At 35.8% G+C, this 17,532-nt stretch overlaps 1 protein-coding gene across 3 annotated transcripts in view; it reads left to right on the forward strand.

Annotated features, from left to right (window-relative positions):
• Nucleotides 1-17,532, forward strand: part of PTPN3 (protein tyrosine phosphatase non-receptor type 3) — a 106,206-nt gene that overhangs the window by 17,968 nt on the left and 70,706 nt on the right. For all 3 annotated transcript variants that reach the window (XM_080378148.1, XM_080378149.1, XM_080378150.1), the window contains exons 7-9: nucleotides 6,443-6,563; nucleotides 10,509-10,596; nucleotides 16,010-16,098. In XM_080378148.1, the coding sequence (XP_080234274.1) occupies nucleotides 6,443-6,563; nucleotides 10,509-10,596; nucleotides 16,010-16,098 (298 nt within the window). The remainder of the gene's footprint in view (nucleotides 1-6,442; nucleotides 6,564-10,508; nucleotides 10,597-16,009; nucleotides 16,099-17,532) is intronic.

Genomic DNA, 17,532 nt, shown 5'->3' on the forward strand with positions numbered 1-17,532 from the left:
GATTCTTCTCACTTGCCTTCATTTTGATCTCCTCTGTCTTCTCAGAGGTTACACTGAAGCCTCAGACTTGCTAATTTATGGAGACCTGCCTCTCTTCAAAGCTAGCATGTAGGTTTTTTTTTTCTCCATGTGCTCCACACCTATGTTTTGTGAAGTGCTCAGAAGGACGTCATGTAAGCTGAGAGATTTGCTCAGAGGTCATGCAGTTTCTGCTACTCTCCAGGGCACCTCTAGTCTTCATGCCCCAAAACCAAAATCAGAGTGGATGAATAAAAAAACCTTTGACCTGAATTTCAAGTGTTTGAAATTATTTACCAGATGTGTTGGGTAGTCTGAAGATGTGTGTTTGTCCCACCTGTTCTTCTGAAGCCTGTAGCAATGCTGTTCAGTCACAGGTACCTTTTTATCATGTTTTACAGTACTTGTTGTCAGCAGTACCAGAGCGTTACCTGTGCAATGGCAATGAAACTCCCAATACAAGAATCTGCTTGGAGAGATTAGTTGAAGTACACACCCATTTTCTTCCACATGGTTCACTGTGGTCTAGATTGTTGCCTTTGAGTTTGCTAGCTGTTCTAAGACTGTCCTGGTAGCTGATATACAGTAGCTCTCCAGCTGTTTTGGACTGTTTTCCCTTAATTATATTTTACAGTTGTGCTAGGCAATACAGAAGTCACTTCAGGAGATCATTACTTGAAGCATTGTATGTCTGGTGGTGTTCTGCTAAGCCACAAGTGATTTTTTTTGAATCTCAACACTTCAAAACAGGGTACAATGCTGTAATCTCTGGAAGTGGAGAACCCCAGGTAGGCATGTTGGCCAGTGCTGTAGCTGAAGGAGCTGACTTTCTACAGAGCCTCATAGGCTTGGTACTGTTCCTCTGTATTTTTAAGGTGAATGACCCTATTAAATATTTTGGTGTAACGTAACTTTTCCCCTTCCTAGTTACTGCAGGTCAAGGTCCATGTAGTACAATACTCATTATCATGAGTAGTAGTGCTGAGTGTATGCTGAGAGACAACGTTACATGACAGAAGATCAGAGTAGTTTTAAGATGCATTAATTCTGCAAAACCTCTTAATGTTTTGGGAGTACTGATGGCTATTCCTTTAAATCTTTTATTTCCATACTTTTTCAAAATTAATATGTTTGTACTTTGGATTATGCTTTGCTTTTCACAATACTTTTTCTGATTGTGACTGTATGGTTTCTGAAGTACATGTTGGTTTTGAGATACAGAAATAGCAACTCAGTATAACTTATATTTTTTAATTTGTTTCTTCTTTTTTCTTGTGAATTTTTTTGTTGTGGTTGTTGTTTAACTGTGGCTAGGGTTTGAGCTGCTGAATTATTTATTTATTTATTTAAATAAAAAATGTTACAATGACTCCTTTTTCATTTGAGAGTGGTAATAGATAACTTGGAGGCCACCATTGTGTGTGTGTAGTTGGCATTTTTTTTCTACAAATGTTTCTTTGTTGTTAAAGCCAAATTTCTCATTTTGATTTACCACAAAGTGACCAGTTGTCATAGGTGGTCATAAGCAGCTATTTACAGACATCTCTAGATTGAATCTTTTTTTAAGGGCTTTTGAGGGTGAAGCATTATTTCCTTTTACAAAACTAGTTTGTTTTATCCCCATGATAGCTAGTTCTTCTTGTCCAGTAGGGACATCATACTTGCTTACTTATTTGAGTGGATTAAAGTTTGTGCTCTCATCCTTATTTGGATACAGGTTCCACTTGTTTAAACACCTTTCCTTCTCCCGACATCCACTCAGGAAGGTTTTGGTCCTTTCTGAACTGTCTCTCTGGTAACTATTTTCAACATGGTGTCTTTAATTTCTACATCTAAATGGATTTTGCTCATTTCAGTGCTCCTTTTTAGTCTCTCTTTAAGTGTCTGCATTTTTATGGTGGTGCTTTGAAACTGAATTCTGCTATAATGGATTATTTTCTGATTCCAGAAGCATTATACCTGAATACTTTATAGTTACTGTTGAGAAACAGTAACTGCTTTACTTTGTGCTACACTGTGCGTCATCTTTCTTCTGTTCTCTATTTGTGCCAAGAAGTGATCGCTTGAAATGTCTAAACTGATTGAGCTGTACAGATTAGGAAGGATCTTTTCTTTTTGTACCTCAGTGCTCATATGAGTATAAATTTATCATTAGCCTTTAATATTATATTTCACTCTCATCTCAGCAGATCAGTCATTATTGCTGTTCTAATTTGGAGGCCAAAGTCACCCTAACTGTATTTTAATCCTGGATTGCAATTTTTTACCTGAGGATTTTTTTACTCCTTGATAACAGTTAAATCAGTTACCTAACTTGTGTGCTAGACTTGTCCTATTGTTTGATTATTTTCTGTTCCACTGGGACCCTGTTCTGCTTCTGTAATTATTCCCTTTTTAAAACAGGCAACTAGGTTCACTTCTGTGCTTTGTGTTACCTAAAATATTCAACCCCACAAAAAGATATGAATTCAGCGTGGAACTACTTGGTTTTGTTCTGTTACAATTCTCAGGTCTTCAGAAAGTTGTAATTAAACCTGTTTTCAAGGACTAGCTTTTGTAGGCATTCCTTTGGACCAAATTTTCCATAATATAGATAACTGATTTCCCATCATGCTACTGAGCCATTCATACATTTGCCCTTTGACATATGTAGTTACTTGGAATACCCATATGCAGAGAGGTTCTGGTACTATTACTTTGTATACAATTTTTTTTATTATTGTTTACAAGCAAACTCTGTAGAATTGGAGACCAGCTTGTCTTCTGTACCTTGAAGGAGATCATATATATGGGAAGTAGAAATCTGTCAACCTTTAAGTTATAAAAAGCTAGAGGCTTATCTTTTCTGCTATTATATTTTCTGGGTCTGCCTGTGGGAATTGGGCCAGATTGAAATAGTGGTATTTTGGTACTGTTAGCATTCAAAAACAACAACAAAACTAATTTCTAAAACTGGAACCAAACAAATAATTAACTTTGTTATGTAGCAGAAGAATTGGATGTTAAAAATAACTTCACGTAAGTAAGAACCACAGACAAATCTAACTTGGAAGGGGCTTCTTCAAAGCCAGGTCAGTTTGCTCAGGGCCTTTCCAGTTCGATTTTGTGTTTCTGATGCTGAAATTTGTTGTCAGTCATCCTTGTGGTTTGCAACTCAAAGAAGAGTCTGGCTCTGTCTTTCTTGAACCCTCACTTTGGGATAGTGGAAGACAGAAATGAGATCAGCACTGCCTTACCATAATACAAAGCTGATTGACCAATCCTTTTTTGGAAGAAAGCACTGAATAAATGAAGCATCAGTAATTACTGTAAGAGTTGTTGGCATCAGTGGCTTTCTTTGCTTCCATATGTGTCAGTTCTCCCCCCTATAAAGTTCTTCCTTGCCTCCCCCCATGCTGCAAGACATCAGGTACTTGGAGCTTCTCTTTCTATGGAAGATGCGTATCTATAGAATTCCTATTGAAACCCATTAGTGCTACACAAATGCACTTGTTCATGGTCTGCCTTTCCTCTGCATCTGAATCTTATAAAAATGTGTAATTTTTTAAAATTATTTTTAATTAGTCCTTTGCCTTCTTGCACAAAAAGAAATTATTCTGTGGCTACTTGGCACAAGACTTATAAAAGAAACGTCCTCTTTTTATTGAATTTGCCCTTCTAAATGAATGGTCTATCATGTTCTTTTCTTTAAAGTCTTCCATATTAGATATAAAACTCTAAAATGCAAGAATCTATATTCAAATAAATGATTTTTATTTTTTTTACTCCTCCTTGGTTCTGTTTTCTTTCATTTTATCTATATTCTTTCCCAGTTATAATGAATTAAACAGCAATAGTTGGCTAGAATGGAAAAAGGTAAACCTATGCTTCCTCCCGCCCCTCCCCCCGTAACTTTGTCCTTATTGACTCAGTATGTGCTGGCTCATGTGATCAGAGCAGAAGCTATGTCAGGAGAAAATCCAATTAGAAATAGGTCTTTAATATTTAGTGCTCCTCTGCTGTCTTCTGGAGGAATCCAGTAAAGAAGTGGAAACTTCACAGTTTTTTCTTCTTACTCGAGTCTTGATATGCCCTAACTTATTTTTTTCTACTTGAATAATTAAATCCTGCACAAGATCATTAGACTTTCATGATGCCTGCTAATCAGCATTTATAATTTCTCTTCAACTGTGACAGTTGGCTGGGGAGTTGGAGAAGCAAGTAGTACTCTAAACTGCTCCCCTTGTTGACATGACCTCAGGTAGCTAGGAGGAAGAGGAAAAAAGACCAGAGCAACCTTCATATTTGGAAGATGAGCAAGAAGAGTCTGCCTCATAATGCATGAAGGAACAGCAGTTGCCCTCTTTAGAGAAGGTAAAACTACAGTAAAAAATATTTTTACCTAATGCGAAAAGAATTGAAATGGGCAATTGCGTTGTCTTACTCCTGGCAATTGGGTCTCTTCCCATTGGCAAGAATGTGATTCAGGCTAGCTGCAACGAACCTTAAAAATGTAGACTGTGATTCAGAAAAAAGGTGGGTTATGTTAATGGCTAATAAAAGAAGAAATCTTCAATGAACTACTGTTGTCTGTGAAATTGTGTGGGTTTATTTTTATACTGTTATTAATATACCTACTTGATTCAAAAAGTTTTTAATTTTTTGTTTTTATTGTTATGCCTTGACCTTAGCCTTGGCAGAGACTTGGACTTCTAATATGTAGATATTCCTAAAAATTATTTCAGTTTTTTGTTATGCTTCTGGATCTTCTGTCTTGGTTCTTTTTTGGTTTTTTTTCTTTTCATAGACATGTTATTTGACAGAAGGGTTCAAATATGTGTTTTGGTTCTAATGGTAAGTATTTAGTCTTTTGCCAGCTATTTTGCTAACTAATTTAAAATTCGGGCTACCTTTAAAAAGAAAAGGCTAAGTGTTGCAGGAACATCTGCATTACATCTGCATTCAAAATAAATTACTTACTGTTTATCGTTCCACTTTTTATTTACATATTTCCGTTGATGCTGACAATTAGGTGTGCAACTATATTAGCTTCGGACTGCATTTGTCTGGGAATTGTTTTGTATCACGGTAGTTCTGTTTTCTAGGCCATAGAAATCATGCTTTTTGAATATGTAAGTGGCAAATAACTTTTATTTCCTGCATTACAGATACTCCATAGGTACTGTAGCTATAAGTTATTTTAACAGCTCGCCCCTGCCCCCCCCCCCCCCCCCCCAACCTGAATCATTTAAAACACACTTCCATGCAAGTATGCTTTTTAATTTGGTTTAGTTGAGGGGCTTTCTATGCGGAATTGTTTTCAGTCTATATGCTTTATTTTGTGTTAGTTACACAAGTTTACAAGTTGTGCAAATAACTTCTGCGAAGCTTCAGTGCTTTATAATAACTGTTCAATGCTCCTTAGGGAAAAAGCTGATTAGTACAGGTTCTAGTGATTTTCTTAAACGTACATCAGATTTCATGAAATACAGGGTTTGAATTGTTTGCTTAATTGAAACGAGGTAAATTTGTGGCACATAGGCAAGTACTTTGAAGCAACCTCCCTGCTGCCCCAAAGCTTGCATCTTTATAGCAAGTAAAAGGTTTGTGTATGTTTCCCAGGATATAAACTTGTGCTGACCTAGCTTTTGAAGGAAACTTGCATAGACTGAGGCTATAAACTTATGGTCATTTATACTTTCATTTCTTTTCGGATATACTGACAACTGTGGATAAGAATTAGCTTTTGTTTAGTAACTGTTTAGAAATATATACTGATTAGTATCATGTTAGAAAGGATAAAGTTTGCAGGAACTAAACACTTTTGTTTATTTGGCTGTAAACATATTTTGGTAGCAGCTTGGTAATGTTAAGTATAAATCAGCAATTATTTCTCATGTGTTAAGTAACTCATGTTCAGCTGAGACAAGATTAACAATTGTTAGGACAGAGCCACAGTTGGTAGTTTGAACAATTTCTACCAGACAGTGAGAATATTAGATGCTTTCTAAGTGACAGATCTTGTTGCAGATTTCTGATATATTTACTTGACTATAACACATACCAAACTGATTTCATTTGCTGTCTCTTACTGAAGCAATTTGGTATCCTCTGTTAAAGCACTACACATCTGTGCTGGCATGGCATGTAATGCCTGTCTGTTGATGTTGCAGCTTGTGATGCAAAAGTGGGGTCTATGTAAGTAACTAAAGTAAGTACTGAGTTATTAAGTACCTGACACTATGGTAAGTGTATTTTGAAAAAAAGTAATCTTTCTTCACTGATGTCATACAAGTCCCTGTGTTCAACAGTGCTTGTCTGTAGGGAAATAATTCAGAATTTCTGCATTTCCCCATATATGTTTTAATAAGGGGAAGGAATTCCTTTGAAGTAATAATCAACTAACTATGAACGCTTTCTGTATGTGTTTCTTGTTTCCTAACAGCACAACTTGGAGATTATAACGCTTCAGTACATCATTCAGGATATCTGTCAAATTACAACTTTATACCAGAGCAGAACAAAGATTTTCTTATCAAAGTAGAATCACTACACGAGCAACACAGGTAACATCAACTTTCAGTTCTCTTTTACCCCTTGAGGTTTTTAAAGGAAAAAAGAGTGCCAAAAGGAAGTCTCAAATTCTTAGTAGTTTCAATACAACACGGTTTTATTTTATATAGCTTCTATTAAATGAAATACTTGGTTTTATCATGTAGGTGCTAGACTAATCATATTCAGAGTACGATGCCAATATGTTAAAATATTTAAATAAATTTCTAGCTGTAACCACTGGTAGATCAATTAGCCTTATAATTATTAATGGCAACCATCTAGAATGCTGTACTGGATGTTAGGGTTTTTTTTTTGATTAAGGATATTTGACCATTTTTCAAATCCTATACATTTTTTTTGGTCTGTCTATTGGAAAAAATTCACCCATGAAACACTTCAATTAATGTTGTACTTTCTCTCCACTCTCCTGAGTGTACTATAAAAGCTACAACAGATTATTCCAGCTAGTCCACTGCTAATTACTCTTTCTAACCCTACTGCTGTGTCTCTTGTAAGACTGCAGCTTTAGAATTAGTGGTTGATCAGATACTTGCAAGCTGAATGCAAATATGCTAACCTAAGAAATTCTGTGAGTATTCAAGCAAATGAAATATGATTCTCTATGGACGTGTTCTCTCTGTCTGTATCTTTACTGTGGCAGAGCAAGTTTCCCACTTTCCTAGTTTCTTTGATTTATACCCTGAAATATCTCCATTTTCATCTCCCCCTGATATTCCTCAACTTTTCTTGTCATCTTTCAGTACTCTCACCTCTCCCTCATGTTTCTCTACTGCTAGTGGGTGTAATGAGTAGTTCTGAACTTCATGTGTGCTGCCTGGCAGTCCAGAACATGCTTGTGGGTTTTTCATCTGTGGGGACAAAGACAGATAACCGCTAAACTCTAACTGCAGGTACTAATCTGGACTACTTTCCATGTTCAGGAACGCAACAGCTGAGGCCTCTACTCCTTCCAAATTAATTTGTAGTTTTCAGTATTAGAGGGAGATTTGTAGACAGACATGAATAAATCTGCTTGTCTTTAGGAAGCAATCGTCTCTGAGACCGCTGAGGGAAGGTCTAGAAGTGGTAAGGTTGAACTGATGTGTGCAGTGCTATCACAGCCAAAGATATAAAACTGGTTACGTCCTGCAGAGAAAAGACTAGAAGTTACCATTGATCCAGACAAAGGTGTGGTCAGGTCTGTTGGAAAGACTCCTTTCTTTTCAGGGTCATTTCAGTGATAATACTTTCATTGAGTGTTTTTGGTAGAGAAGTCTTGATGACGGAGAAGTTTAACTGCTGTATTTAAATTCATCTAAGTGGTGGTAATTGACGTTCTGAATAAAAATACTTGAGTAGACCAGACTAGGGAAAATGCTTATAATTTTAACATCTGTTTTGAAACTTAGCTTTTCAGACCTATTTATTTTGGATTGTAGGGAGAGGCAAATTATTGTATATCCTGGCAGTATTTCTTGCATCCTCCTTTGGCATTTATAGTGAATACTTAGATCTGAGACATGGTTTTGACTAGAACCGTGCCAGAAATATACTTGACAAGAGTGGTTCTGGTGCTTAGCAGGCCTTCTGAGGAGGAAAGACAGGGAGAATTTTTCTTCTTACAGTTTGAAGAGAACAGTATTGTTTTGAAATGAGATTTCTGCTGATCTGGAGTAAATAATATTTGCTGTAGACCATATGGGATATCTGTAAATTATTATACCTTTTAAACTGACATTCTTGGATTGCAGAATTGCAATGCCAGCCCTATACACATCCATGCTTTTTCATTCTTTAGTGTCTATCCTTTGAGAAACTTTCACAAAGGAAGATTAAAAGGCTAGGATTGCTGAAATGCAGTATAGACTTGAGATGCCATGTTATGTCCTGTATGTTGTAGCTTAATGCAAGTTGGGGTTTTTTTTAGCTAGTTTTCATGCTGCTTTGCAAAATCTGAGAAAGTAGTTCTGTAAATATGTTCATATCAGCCACTATTCAGTGGACAAGTAAGTAGCTGTTGAGAAAGCAACTGTTGTCGTTGAACTGGTATAGCTTCAGAAATTTTCCTTTTGTGTTCATCTCTAAATCTGTAGGGGGTTTTTCTGTATGTAGTTTGTTCTAACAAGGTTTTCTTTATTTTCTTTATTTTTCTTAATACATAAGCAACCTGAGGACTTAGGATGTGTGGATATTATCCAAACTGGTAATGTTTTCATAGTGCTTGCTAGATCTAGCCATCAGTTTGAGGAGAAGGTTGCTTTTGAAACTTCCTGTGATGCTTATATTCCTGGTGATGTTAGCTCTCGTGTATTAAGGGTGATAAAAATTGGAAATGGACACCAAGACTGGTTTCCTCTTGCCTGTTTATCTCACTGAGTAACTGCCACCTGCTTAGGGACCTCAAGGTTTCATTTCATCTCTAATTGAGTAGGGAGGTGTAACAACAAGAAAAAAACCCTGCATCTGTGCTGAGGTACTTTTTCTTGTTGGTGCTTCAAGACACACAGCTTGATCGTTCTGCTGTAGATGGTGTACGGAAATTGAGAATTAAAATTTGCAGGTATATCTCATTGGTATGCAACGGACTTTTCTCCCCTTTCTAAATAAAATTCTTGATCAAAATTCAAAAAAGGAAATACTTTTGCAAACATATTCAGCATACTGTTGTATAATAAAATGGTTGTTTTGTTATGTTTTTTCTCTGCCTTTCTGACGCAGTATAAGAGATAAGGTGTACTAATGTTTTTCAAAATCAAGGTGACAGTAGTCACTGTAGATATAGGTCTGAGTAAGCAGTTTATGACAAGCAGCTCTTTTTTTGTCTTTACTCTTTTTTCCAATGTTGTGACATCCTCAAGCCACACTGCTGGCGATGACTTTCCTGTTCAAGGTGACTTTCAGTTTTGCAGAGCATGATATAATACTTCCTAGAGTGGCTGTTTCAGGGCATAGTATTTTCATGGCCTGGAATTTGAAAGGATGAAAATTAATTGGAAGTAATAGATGTCCACCTTTTGAGGTAAAACCCCTTTCAAAAATGAGAATTACTGCCTTATGTGGAATGCCTTTGTATCTGGAGTTCTTCACACAATGTTAAATGAACTTTTTACAGGTTGTACTTAAATTGTATTTGATTAACATAATTTTATGCTACTTCCTTTAGCATGCCTAAAGGAGTCTTTATAGGTCACATTGCATTAGTCTCAGATGAATAATTAGTAGGCTACATGGCAGAACCAGCTAGGCAGGGATTACTGTTGGATTCTTTGGTATTTTAAACTCCTAGTAGACTCCGTGTAGCCCTTCCATCATGATATATAATCTGTTTATTTCAGGTGTGGGGACTTTTAGGTTTTTGTCTCTGGGGGGGGAAAAAGTCAGAATTGTAGAAGCTTTCTAGAAGACAAGAAGATAGAATCCTTGTAAGTCTTGCAGCACATTTCACATCTAGCAGTGAGAGAAAAAAGTATTTTAGGACTTACAGTTTGTATAATCTGTAACTCAGATGGCTTTTCCTTGGTGAGCTACTTGTCTAATCTTCTTTCTCCCCCTTATTTTTTTAGTAGATTTCTGCTTCTAATTTTTCTTCTGAATTACTTCCTTCTGACAGACTGTGCAGTATAGAATATTTACAGATACAGCTTCTTGCTATAAAGGAGGCTTTTATAGGGCAATTGTTTCCTCATCTCTAACCAAAACAGATACTAACGAGTTTTTAAAAAAGAATTGGTCCAGAATGGCTAAGATTATAACGTTGTGTATAGTTTGCTCAATTTTTGAGAGGAGCTGAGGAGGGCCTTCACCAGTGAAGAACTCCTAGCACCAGTTAATGAGGTTTATTTGGCAGACACCAGGCTGTGGGATTCTTCTGTTTTTCTGCATTTGGAATAAATATAATGTCATGTCTTTAACTTTTGACTAGGGTTCATGTATTTTTTTTTTTCCTGCTTTTTTAGTGGCCTCAAGCAATCTGAAGCAGAGTCCTGCTACATAAATATAGCTCGAACGCTTGAATTCTATGGCGTGGAGTTGCACAGTGGTAGAGTATGTTTACATTGTGATTTTTCACTTGGAAAAAAAATATTTATATGTATCTTGACTTGATCTTAACAGCAATAAACCTAGTAGCATTTAAGTATTGACTTTATGGTGTGTAATTTTTAATGAGAGTTGAGTAATTATTCAGTAACTTCTGTATAAATCAGTGCTGGAATTTCAATCAAATAAGCTAGATCTCATCAAAAGTGTAACAATTTACTTTTAAGATAAATTGTTTTAATATGGCAATATTTTTACTAAAGTTTACGAATGTCTTATAGAAAAAGAATGCTCTGTTTAGTGCTATACTGTTGTTGACAGATTTTTTTAAGAGTTTACTTTCTCTGAATTTCTAACACAGTGTTAAGAATATAGAGATTTTATCGTGCGTGCATTGACAAGAAACATGTCCTACTATTTCAATGGCTACTGGGATTTGGTTGATTATACTAGCTGTCTGAGACAAATGCCCCAAATACTTTTTTTTTTATTGTGTCCTAGCGTGCAAGTCACCATTTGTGCTTTTTATGTATGGCAAATTATTTTGGCATACATCTTGTACTAAAAAGTTAATGAAGTGTAGTGCAGATGTTTGATTTCCTAAACAAACATGACTCCTGTTTTTGCTAACGTTTTTCTGAGATTTGTTAATAATCCTGACACTGAAAATTTTACCAAAAAATTTTCAATTTCTGTAATGATGGAAGGGATAGAAAAGGTCATTTTCTTCCTTCAGCGTGATGTTTTCTTCTTTTTTTCTTTATGGTACCACAAAAAAAGTGTTGCATTAAATTTCTAAGAATTCCTAAAGTACTCCTGTATAAAGCCACTGTAATTACATTCATATTAATGAAATACAGTGCTCAAACAGTAGAGGCCTTTTTTTAAGGGTGGGGAAAAGTACAAAGGAAAGGAAATAATTGATCAAAATATGAACTTTCTACGCTCATACCATCTGATATGAATATTGAGAGGCAACTGTTATGTGACAGCTGTTAAAAGTGATTACATATCGTGGTTCACATGCACTGGTTGTGGTTAAGTAATCTAGCATGTGTGAATGAAATCCTTATGTTCTTGCGTCTTCTGACAATGTAGAAGCTTTTCCAATTTCTAATGAGGTGATTAACTTTGAATGGTAAATGGGTATCTTAGTAAATTTGACTTTGTCTAGGTTCATTGTCCATTGGGTCATCAGTCACCTGCCTGCTGTATTGAAGAACCCTCTACTGTCACACTGCAGATATCCTGATACGCACTTAACTTGATCAGTGTATTATGCCTTTTAATTTCTGTTGTAGCCCAGTATTTTGATAAACCAACTTGAGTTCCAAGACTGACACCATGAGGCTATTCTCTTAATATTCATGGTATGCTGCTTCTGAAAGTTCTTTAATTTCTGACATCTTCCTGAGTTGCAGGCCACTGAACGACATGCAGGATGTCAGTAGGGGTCATGTCAGTGCCAAGTAGCGAGGGTGTTTCAAAGTGGGTTCAGACATTTTCAACTAAATGAAATTTCATTGCAGTGTGCTGGGCTGCTATGTCTGAATAGAAATACCTTCTGGAGATATTTACCTAAAGTTTTTTTTTTTATTTGTTTGTTCATTGGGTTGTTTCCCCAGAGCATTGTTTCATATTTAATGACCTGGGGGCTCATGGCTTGTCAGAATATTAATCATGAGCGCCTACTCTGCCTGACACTAAACTGTATGATCTTGAATCAAATAAAGTACAGATCTGAATCAAAGCCTTCTCTATTCCAGGCTGCTAAGATGCAGGCTGTCTTGCTGTTTCAATCCAAATTAATTTTTATTTTGAATGATGAAAATACTTGAAATGGTCTGGTTTTTTTAGCAGTTGAACTGAACATGTAGACAATTAGAAGTTGCTAGAAATGAAATAGAAAGCAAAATAGAAATGTCATGCCACCTTTTCTAAATCTGTTTTTTGTTATAATTTGAATGTTAAGTTTTGTTCTTAGTCTCCCTTCCTTATGTCAAAGCGGGTACAGGAGTAAGAAAAAGTACAAAGTAGTAAGTGTCATGTTTTAAGGAAAAGCCTTCTGCGGCAGGTGAAACAGCATTGAGAATGTGAATAATGAACAATTATTATTATTTTTTTGCTTTAGTAGTAAAAAATTTAAGGAGCTTAAGTCTCCCTAGAAAGAGACAGGTTTAAGCAAAAAGAACTTTTTCCGTATGGCTGCAGCTGAACTGTGGAAATTACTGCTATTTTAATGGGTGACCAAGGTGAAATAGGTATCAAGAGTAGTTAGGCAGTTCAGTGGAAGAATGGTTTACTGGAGTCCATTGAACATACAAAAAGCTGATCCAGGAAATCCTCTAGCTGTAAATCACCAGAAGCTGAGAAGGGGGCTTAGTAGAGGTGTGGTTGTCTCTGGATTTTTGTATTTCCAAAACATGTGTTACAAGTCATCATCTGGACTGAATGCCATGAGGTAAACCTTTCAACCAACACGTTATCACTGATGATGCTCCTGAAGGCCTATAAGAAAAGTGACAGCACTGGATTATATGAGTGGCCACTCTCAATATTGTCTTCTGGTAGTCTTCCATGTGTAAAGTGCTTTGGCTGTGCTGCAGCAATTCTGCAGAAGAATTACTCCTCAGCATTTGGTAGCCCATGTTGGCTGTAAATGACACTTTTCTGAAGTTTAAAACAGACTGTTTCTAAAGTTTGTTGGGAAGGTTAGATACCTTCCCCCCACAATATGCTGCTGCTTTACAGAGGCTACTGTGTTATAACCCCAGCTTTGGCAGGGATGTTTGCCATCTCCCCCAACTTAATACTGCTCTTAAATCATCTCTTTAGTTTTGTTATCCCAGTGCTTTTCTTAGTCCTCCTCGGTTTTGCATGGCAGAGGAACCAGGTGACACCTGCTTTTTATAATAAAAGCCTAAAGAAGCTGGTGCTCCTGTACTGGTGGTTAAGAGGTGGGATACTTTGGGGTAATGTTTCTTGAAGAACAGATGAGTATCTAGTTTACTTTTTGATGTTTTACGGTACAAAGTTAAGTATTCTGCAGAAGTCGAGTGTGAGCTTTCTTTTTAGCAACTTGCTAAACATGAAACTTCCATTAGTGAATTAATCTGAGCTCAGTTTTCACATGCAGACACTTCTGCTTTTCTCTGAGGATAAATCTGAACTGCTAAAATTGTAATGTTAAAAAATGAAATAGTGTTAAACTCAGACAAGTGAGTTCAATACCATAAAACTATATTGAGATTTCTTGAATTCCTAATATCCACTTGACTCTGGACCCCTATCTCATCTGCTCAACAATTAGTCTGGTCTTAACTCATCTTTCATTTTTTCTCAGACACATGAAAATAGGAAATTTGTAGAATCAATATTATTTCCATATCTACAAAAATTTAGATGGTAATTGTAAATTAAATCAAATGTGAATCACTATTTAGCTAGATGCCTGGCATAATCATTTTTATCTTTATAATTTTTTTATAATTGTCTCTTTAAAGAAACAAGTAAAAAGAAAAATACATGCATGTTATTTCTTAGTTGTGCAATTTAACAGCATAGCTATTTTGAAAAGAAAATAAGTGCACATCCAAATCATCTTTCTTTTGGTAGACCTTCTTTTTCTATACCGGTCCAAATTCTTGTTTTCGTATTGCTTAGGTTTAATTTATGAGAATTCATTATAACAAATGGCATGGGAGATTAGTATTTTGGACCAGGGCAGACGGGGTTGGGGAATGAACTTTGTTCTAACAAAGATCCTGGAGGAAATAGTTTAGCCTAATTAAGCCCTATCAAGTGTTTAGCTAATCCTTTGTTCCGGCTACATCATGTAGGTTTTCACCTTTTTCTCCTAAAGCTGTTTTTTTCTACACTCTGATTTTTTTTTTTTTTTTTTTTTCTTAAAAGCAGCAGCCTGGAGTAAGCTCCAAGGGCTAATAAACCAGGCTTCTGCCCTGCTTTACCTTGGCTGTATCATGGCAGGGGCAGCTAAATTACATGCAATTCATCTCTTGAAATACCTCAGTTTTCTCCCAGAATATTAAAATAAAGGAGTGTCAGTTCAGGATTTCTGTATTATGCTGGCATGAACTGGCAGTTCAGGAGCATCTTCCAGTGGCAATTCAACCAACATCTCTAGCAGCAGTTCTTTGCAAAGTCGGAGCAGCATATTGCTGAAGGTTATTAATAATTTCAGCTGATTCCGGTCTACCTTGAATGTATATGGGCTGCTACCTACCTAACTATTTTCTTTTATTATACTGTCACTGATAAGATTGGTATTCCTCCCATCTTGTTAGTATTCATTGTTAACGCACTGTACATCAAACAGGTTATGCTCATTTTCTGCGAACTGCTGTGGTATTTCACTGGAGGTTTATAAATCACATTGCAAATTAGGCTCAGCTTCATTCATTCATATGCCTGTATGATGCTTCTGTCCAACTATTTTGAAAGGATTTATTGTAGGCTTTCCACAGTATTGTTAGAGCACACGCTGCCTGTTCTATTCTTCTGTACCTTTCCGATAGAAAGACTTTGGGGCTGGACAGACAAGAGACTTGTGTTACCTGGGCGCAGAGCGCCATCTAGAGGAGCAGCTGAGCTACTGACGGCTTTAACACAATCATTCTCTTCGGCCATCCTTTACGAAAGAGTCTGAAACTACTTTTGAGTCAAACCTGATGTTTTAACCAATGGGTTCTGCACTTACATGTAGATTATTTCAATGTTCAGCTCTGTTTAGGAATTTAAGTAATAATCTGTGTGTTGATCTTAGAGAAATAGGAAGGCAAGATTTGCAACTTGTAACATTGGTTTGGGTTTAGACTCAACGATTCAGCCTGTCTATGTCCCCCCACCCTTTTTACTTTTTTAATCTTCTTTTAGCTCAAGTGTTTGCTTATATGGAAGCATGTGTTTCCTTTTGAGTATCTCAATACCTGTAAAGGATTGTAAATTTATGGATTCATTTTTCTAGTTATGCATGTTATGCTAATGCACAGTTTTTGGTTAATAATGGATTCAGTTTAGTGTATCAAATATTCCCATACATGTGTGTTCCTCTAGCATGCTCTTATGCAGAATTGTGGTCACCTTCTGCCCAGACTTTGTTGGTAAGACTTTTCAAGAAAAAATAAGGAATTACTTAATCTTCTAAACAGCTTAGAATCAGGACATTTGTGTTCAGTTCCCAAAATTCTGACCTAAGGAATATCTAGTATAGTAAGGCAAACATTACAATGTGTTTTAGAGAGTGAAAGTTTATAATACCTAGTAGATAACATCAAAGGAAAGACATGCATGTCATTGCCTCAGGATAGCAATATAAATATAGAAATATTGAAAATTAATTTATAAGTAAATGGAATGACATAAGCTGCATCTGTGTTCTTACAGTATTTTTCTTTTGCAGGATCTCCATAACCTAGATCTCATGATTGGGATTGCATCCGGTGGAATTGCTGTATATAGAAAACTCATCTGCACAAGCTTCTATCCCTGGTAAATTCCTTTACTAGTAAAGAATTATGTCTGGTCATTTTAGTCTTATCTATGTTTTCTTTAACATTTATCCCAAAGAAGCCTATAATACATACATTTTTTCTATATGGAGTATCATGGTATTTCCTTGTGCTGAGATAAAAATGAAACCTGTTGTCTAGGCTTTTAATTCTTTAAGACTTCTGAACTCCTTGTGCTGTGTTGAAGTCTTGATCAAGTTAAGTCACATAGAGGTGTGAGTACATGATTAGGAGGACCCTGTGGTCTTAGAGATTTGCTGTTGTTATATCCAATAATATGTCTTTTTAAAAATCAGTATTACTAGTAAAGCTAGACAGCTAATGGTCTCATCATTTTATCCTGTCCTTCATCAAGAAGATAAATTGGAAAAAAATAATTGGAAAATAAATGTAAAACTACTTGTTTAGAGTTTCAGGTTTACTGGAGTTTAAATTATTTAAATTTTATTTAAATATTTGAATTTTAAATAAAGTATATACATTTAAATTACAAATTTAAAAATTTTATCAAACAAGGCTGTATAACATTAACAAGTTTTGGAGTCTCCAGGGGAGAGACCTTTGCGTTATTCTAGGATACTGAAAATGTTAGATTGCATGATAGTGCTGTAGAAAATAATCTCTACAAAGAAACAGTGAGCATGAAAAGTTTAATATGAATGACATTAGAAATTAGTTAAGCTGTAATTTTTTATAGTAGTTATGGGCTTTATTAGTTATACCATACTAAAAATGTTAACATGAATTAGAAATTACATGGAGGCTGGGCATTTCCTTAAGGTTAATGGATAGGATCAGGAAGAATTTTTCCTAGTCTTTCAAAAGTACTAATTTATATTGTATAGTTGATAAAGTATAGCTTTATCATGTTATGCATAATTTCCTCATAATTTATAACAGTTTTTTTGGAGAGCATTTTCAGTATACCATCATACTGTTCTTAATCATGACAGAAAAGTACATTCTAATGCGTTGTGCTTGCTTTTCACCCCCTAATTATATAAAAAGGTCCTTCTTGCCAATATTCCTTAAGTATTCGAGTCATTCCATCCTTTAATTATGCACCCAACCTAACAGGTATTTACTACAGGAAAGCAATAAAATCAGTTTCAATTTAAATATTAGTGGAAGATGTTCTGCACAGTCCCTGAGTTTTCTTTCTTTCTTTGCAGCGAGTTGATTTCAGCTCACTTGGATGTACTGTTAACCATCTTAAATGTCAGTAATACTCTCATACAGCATGGTGACATCTTGTTTTTTTTCCATTTCTAATGCCCACTAAAGCATGAAAGACTTTTATATTTTACCTTTGTGCCGAGTTCTGCCCTTTAATATGTCAATCTTTCAGCTTTAAACAGCTCAGGTTTTAAAAACTGCCAGCTAGAGGCACATTTTATGTCTTCTGCAAGTCATC

This window comes from Falco punctatus, assembly GCF_963210335.1.
Source record: "Falco punctatus genome assembly, chromosome: 3".
NCBI lineage: Eukaryota > Metazoa > Chordata > Aves > Falconiformes > Falconidae > Falco > Falco punctatus.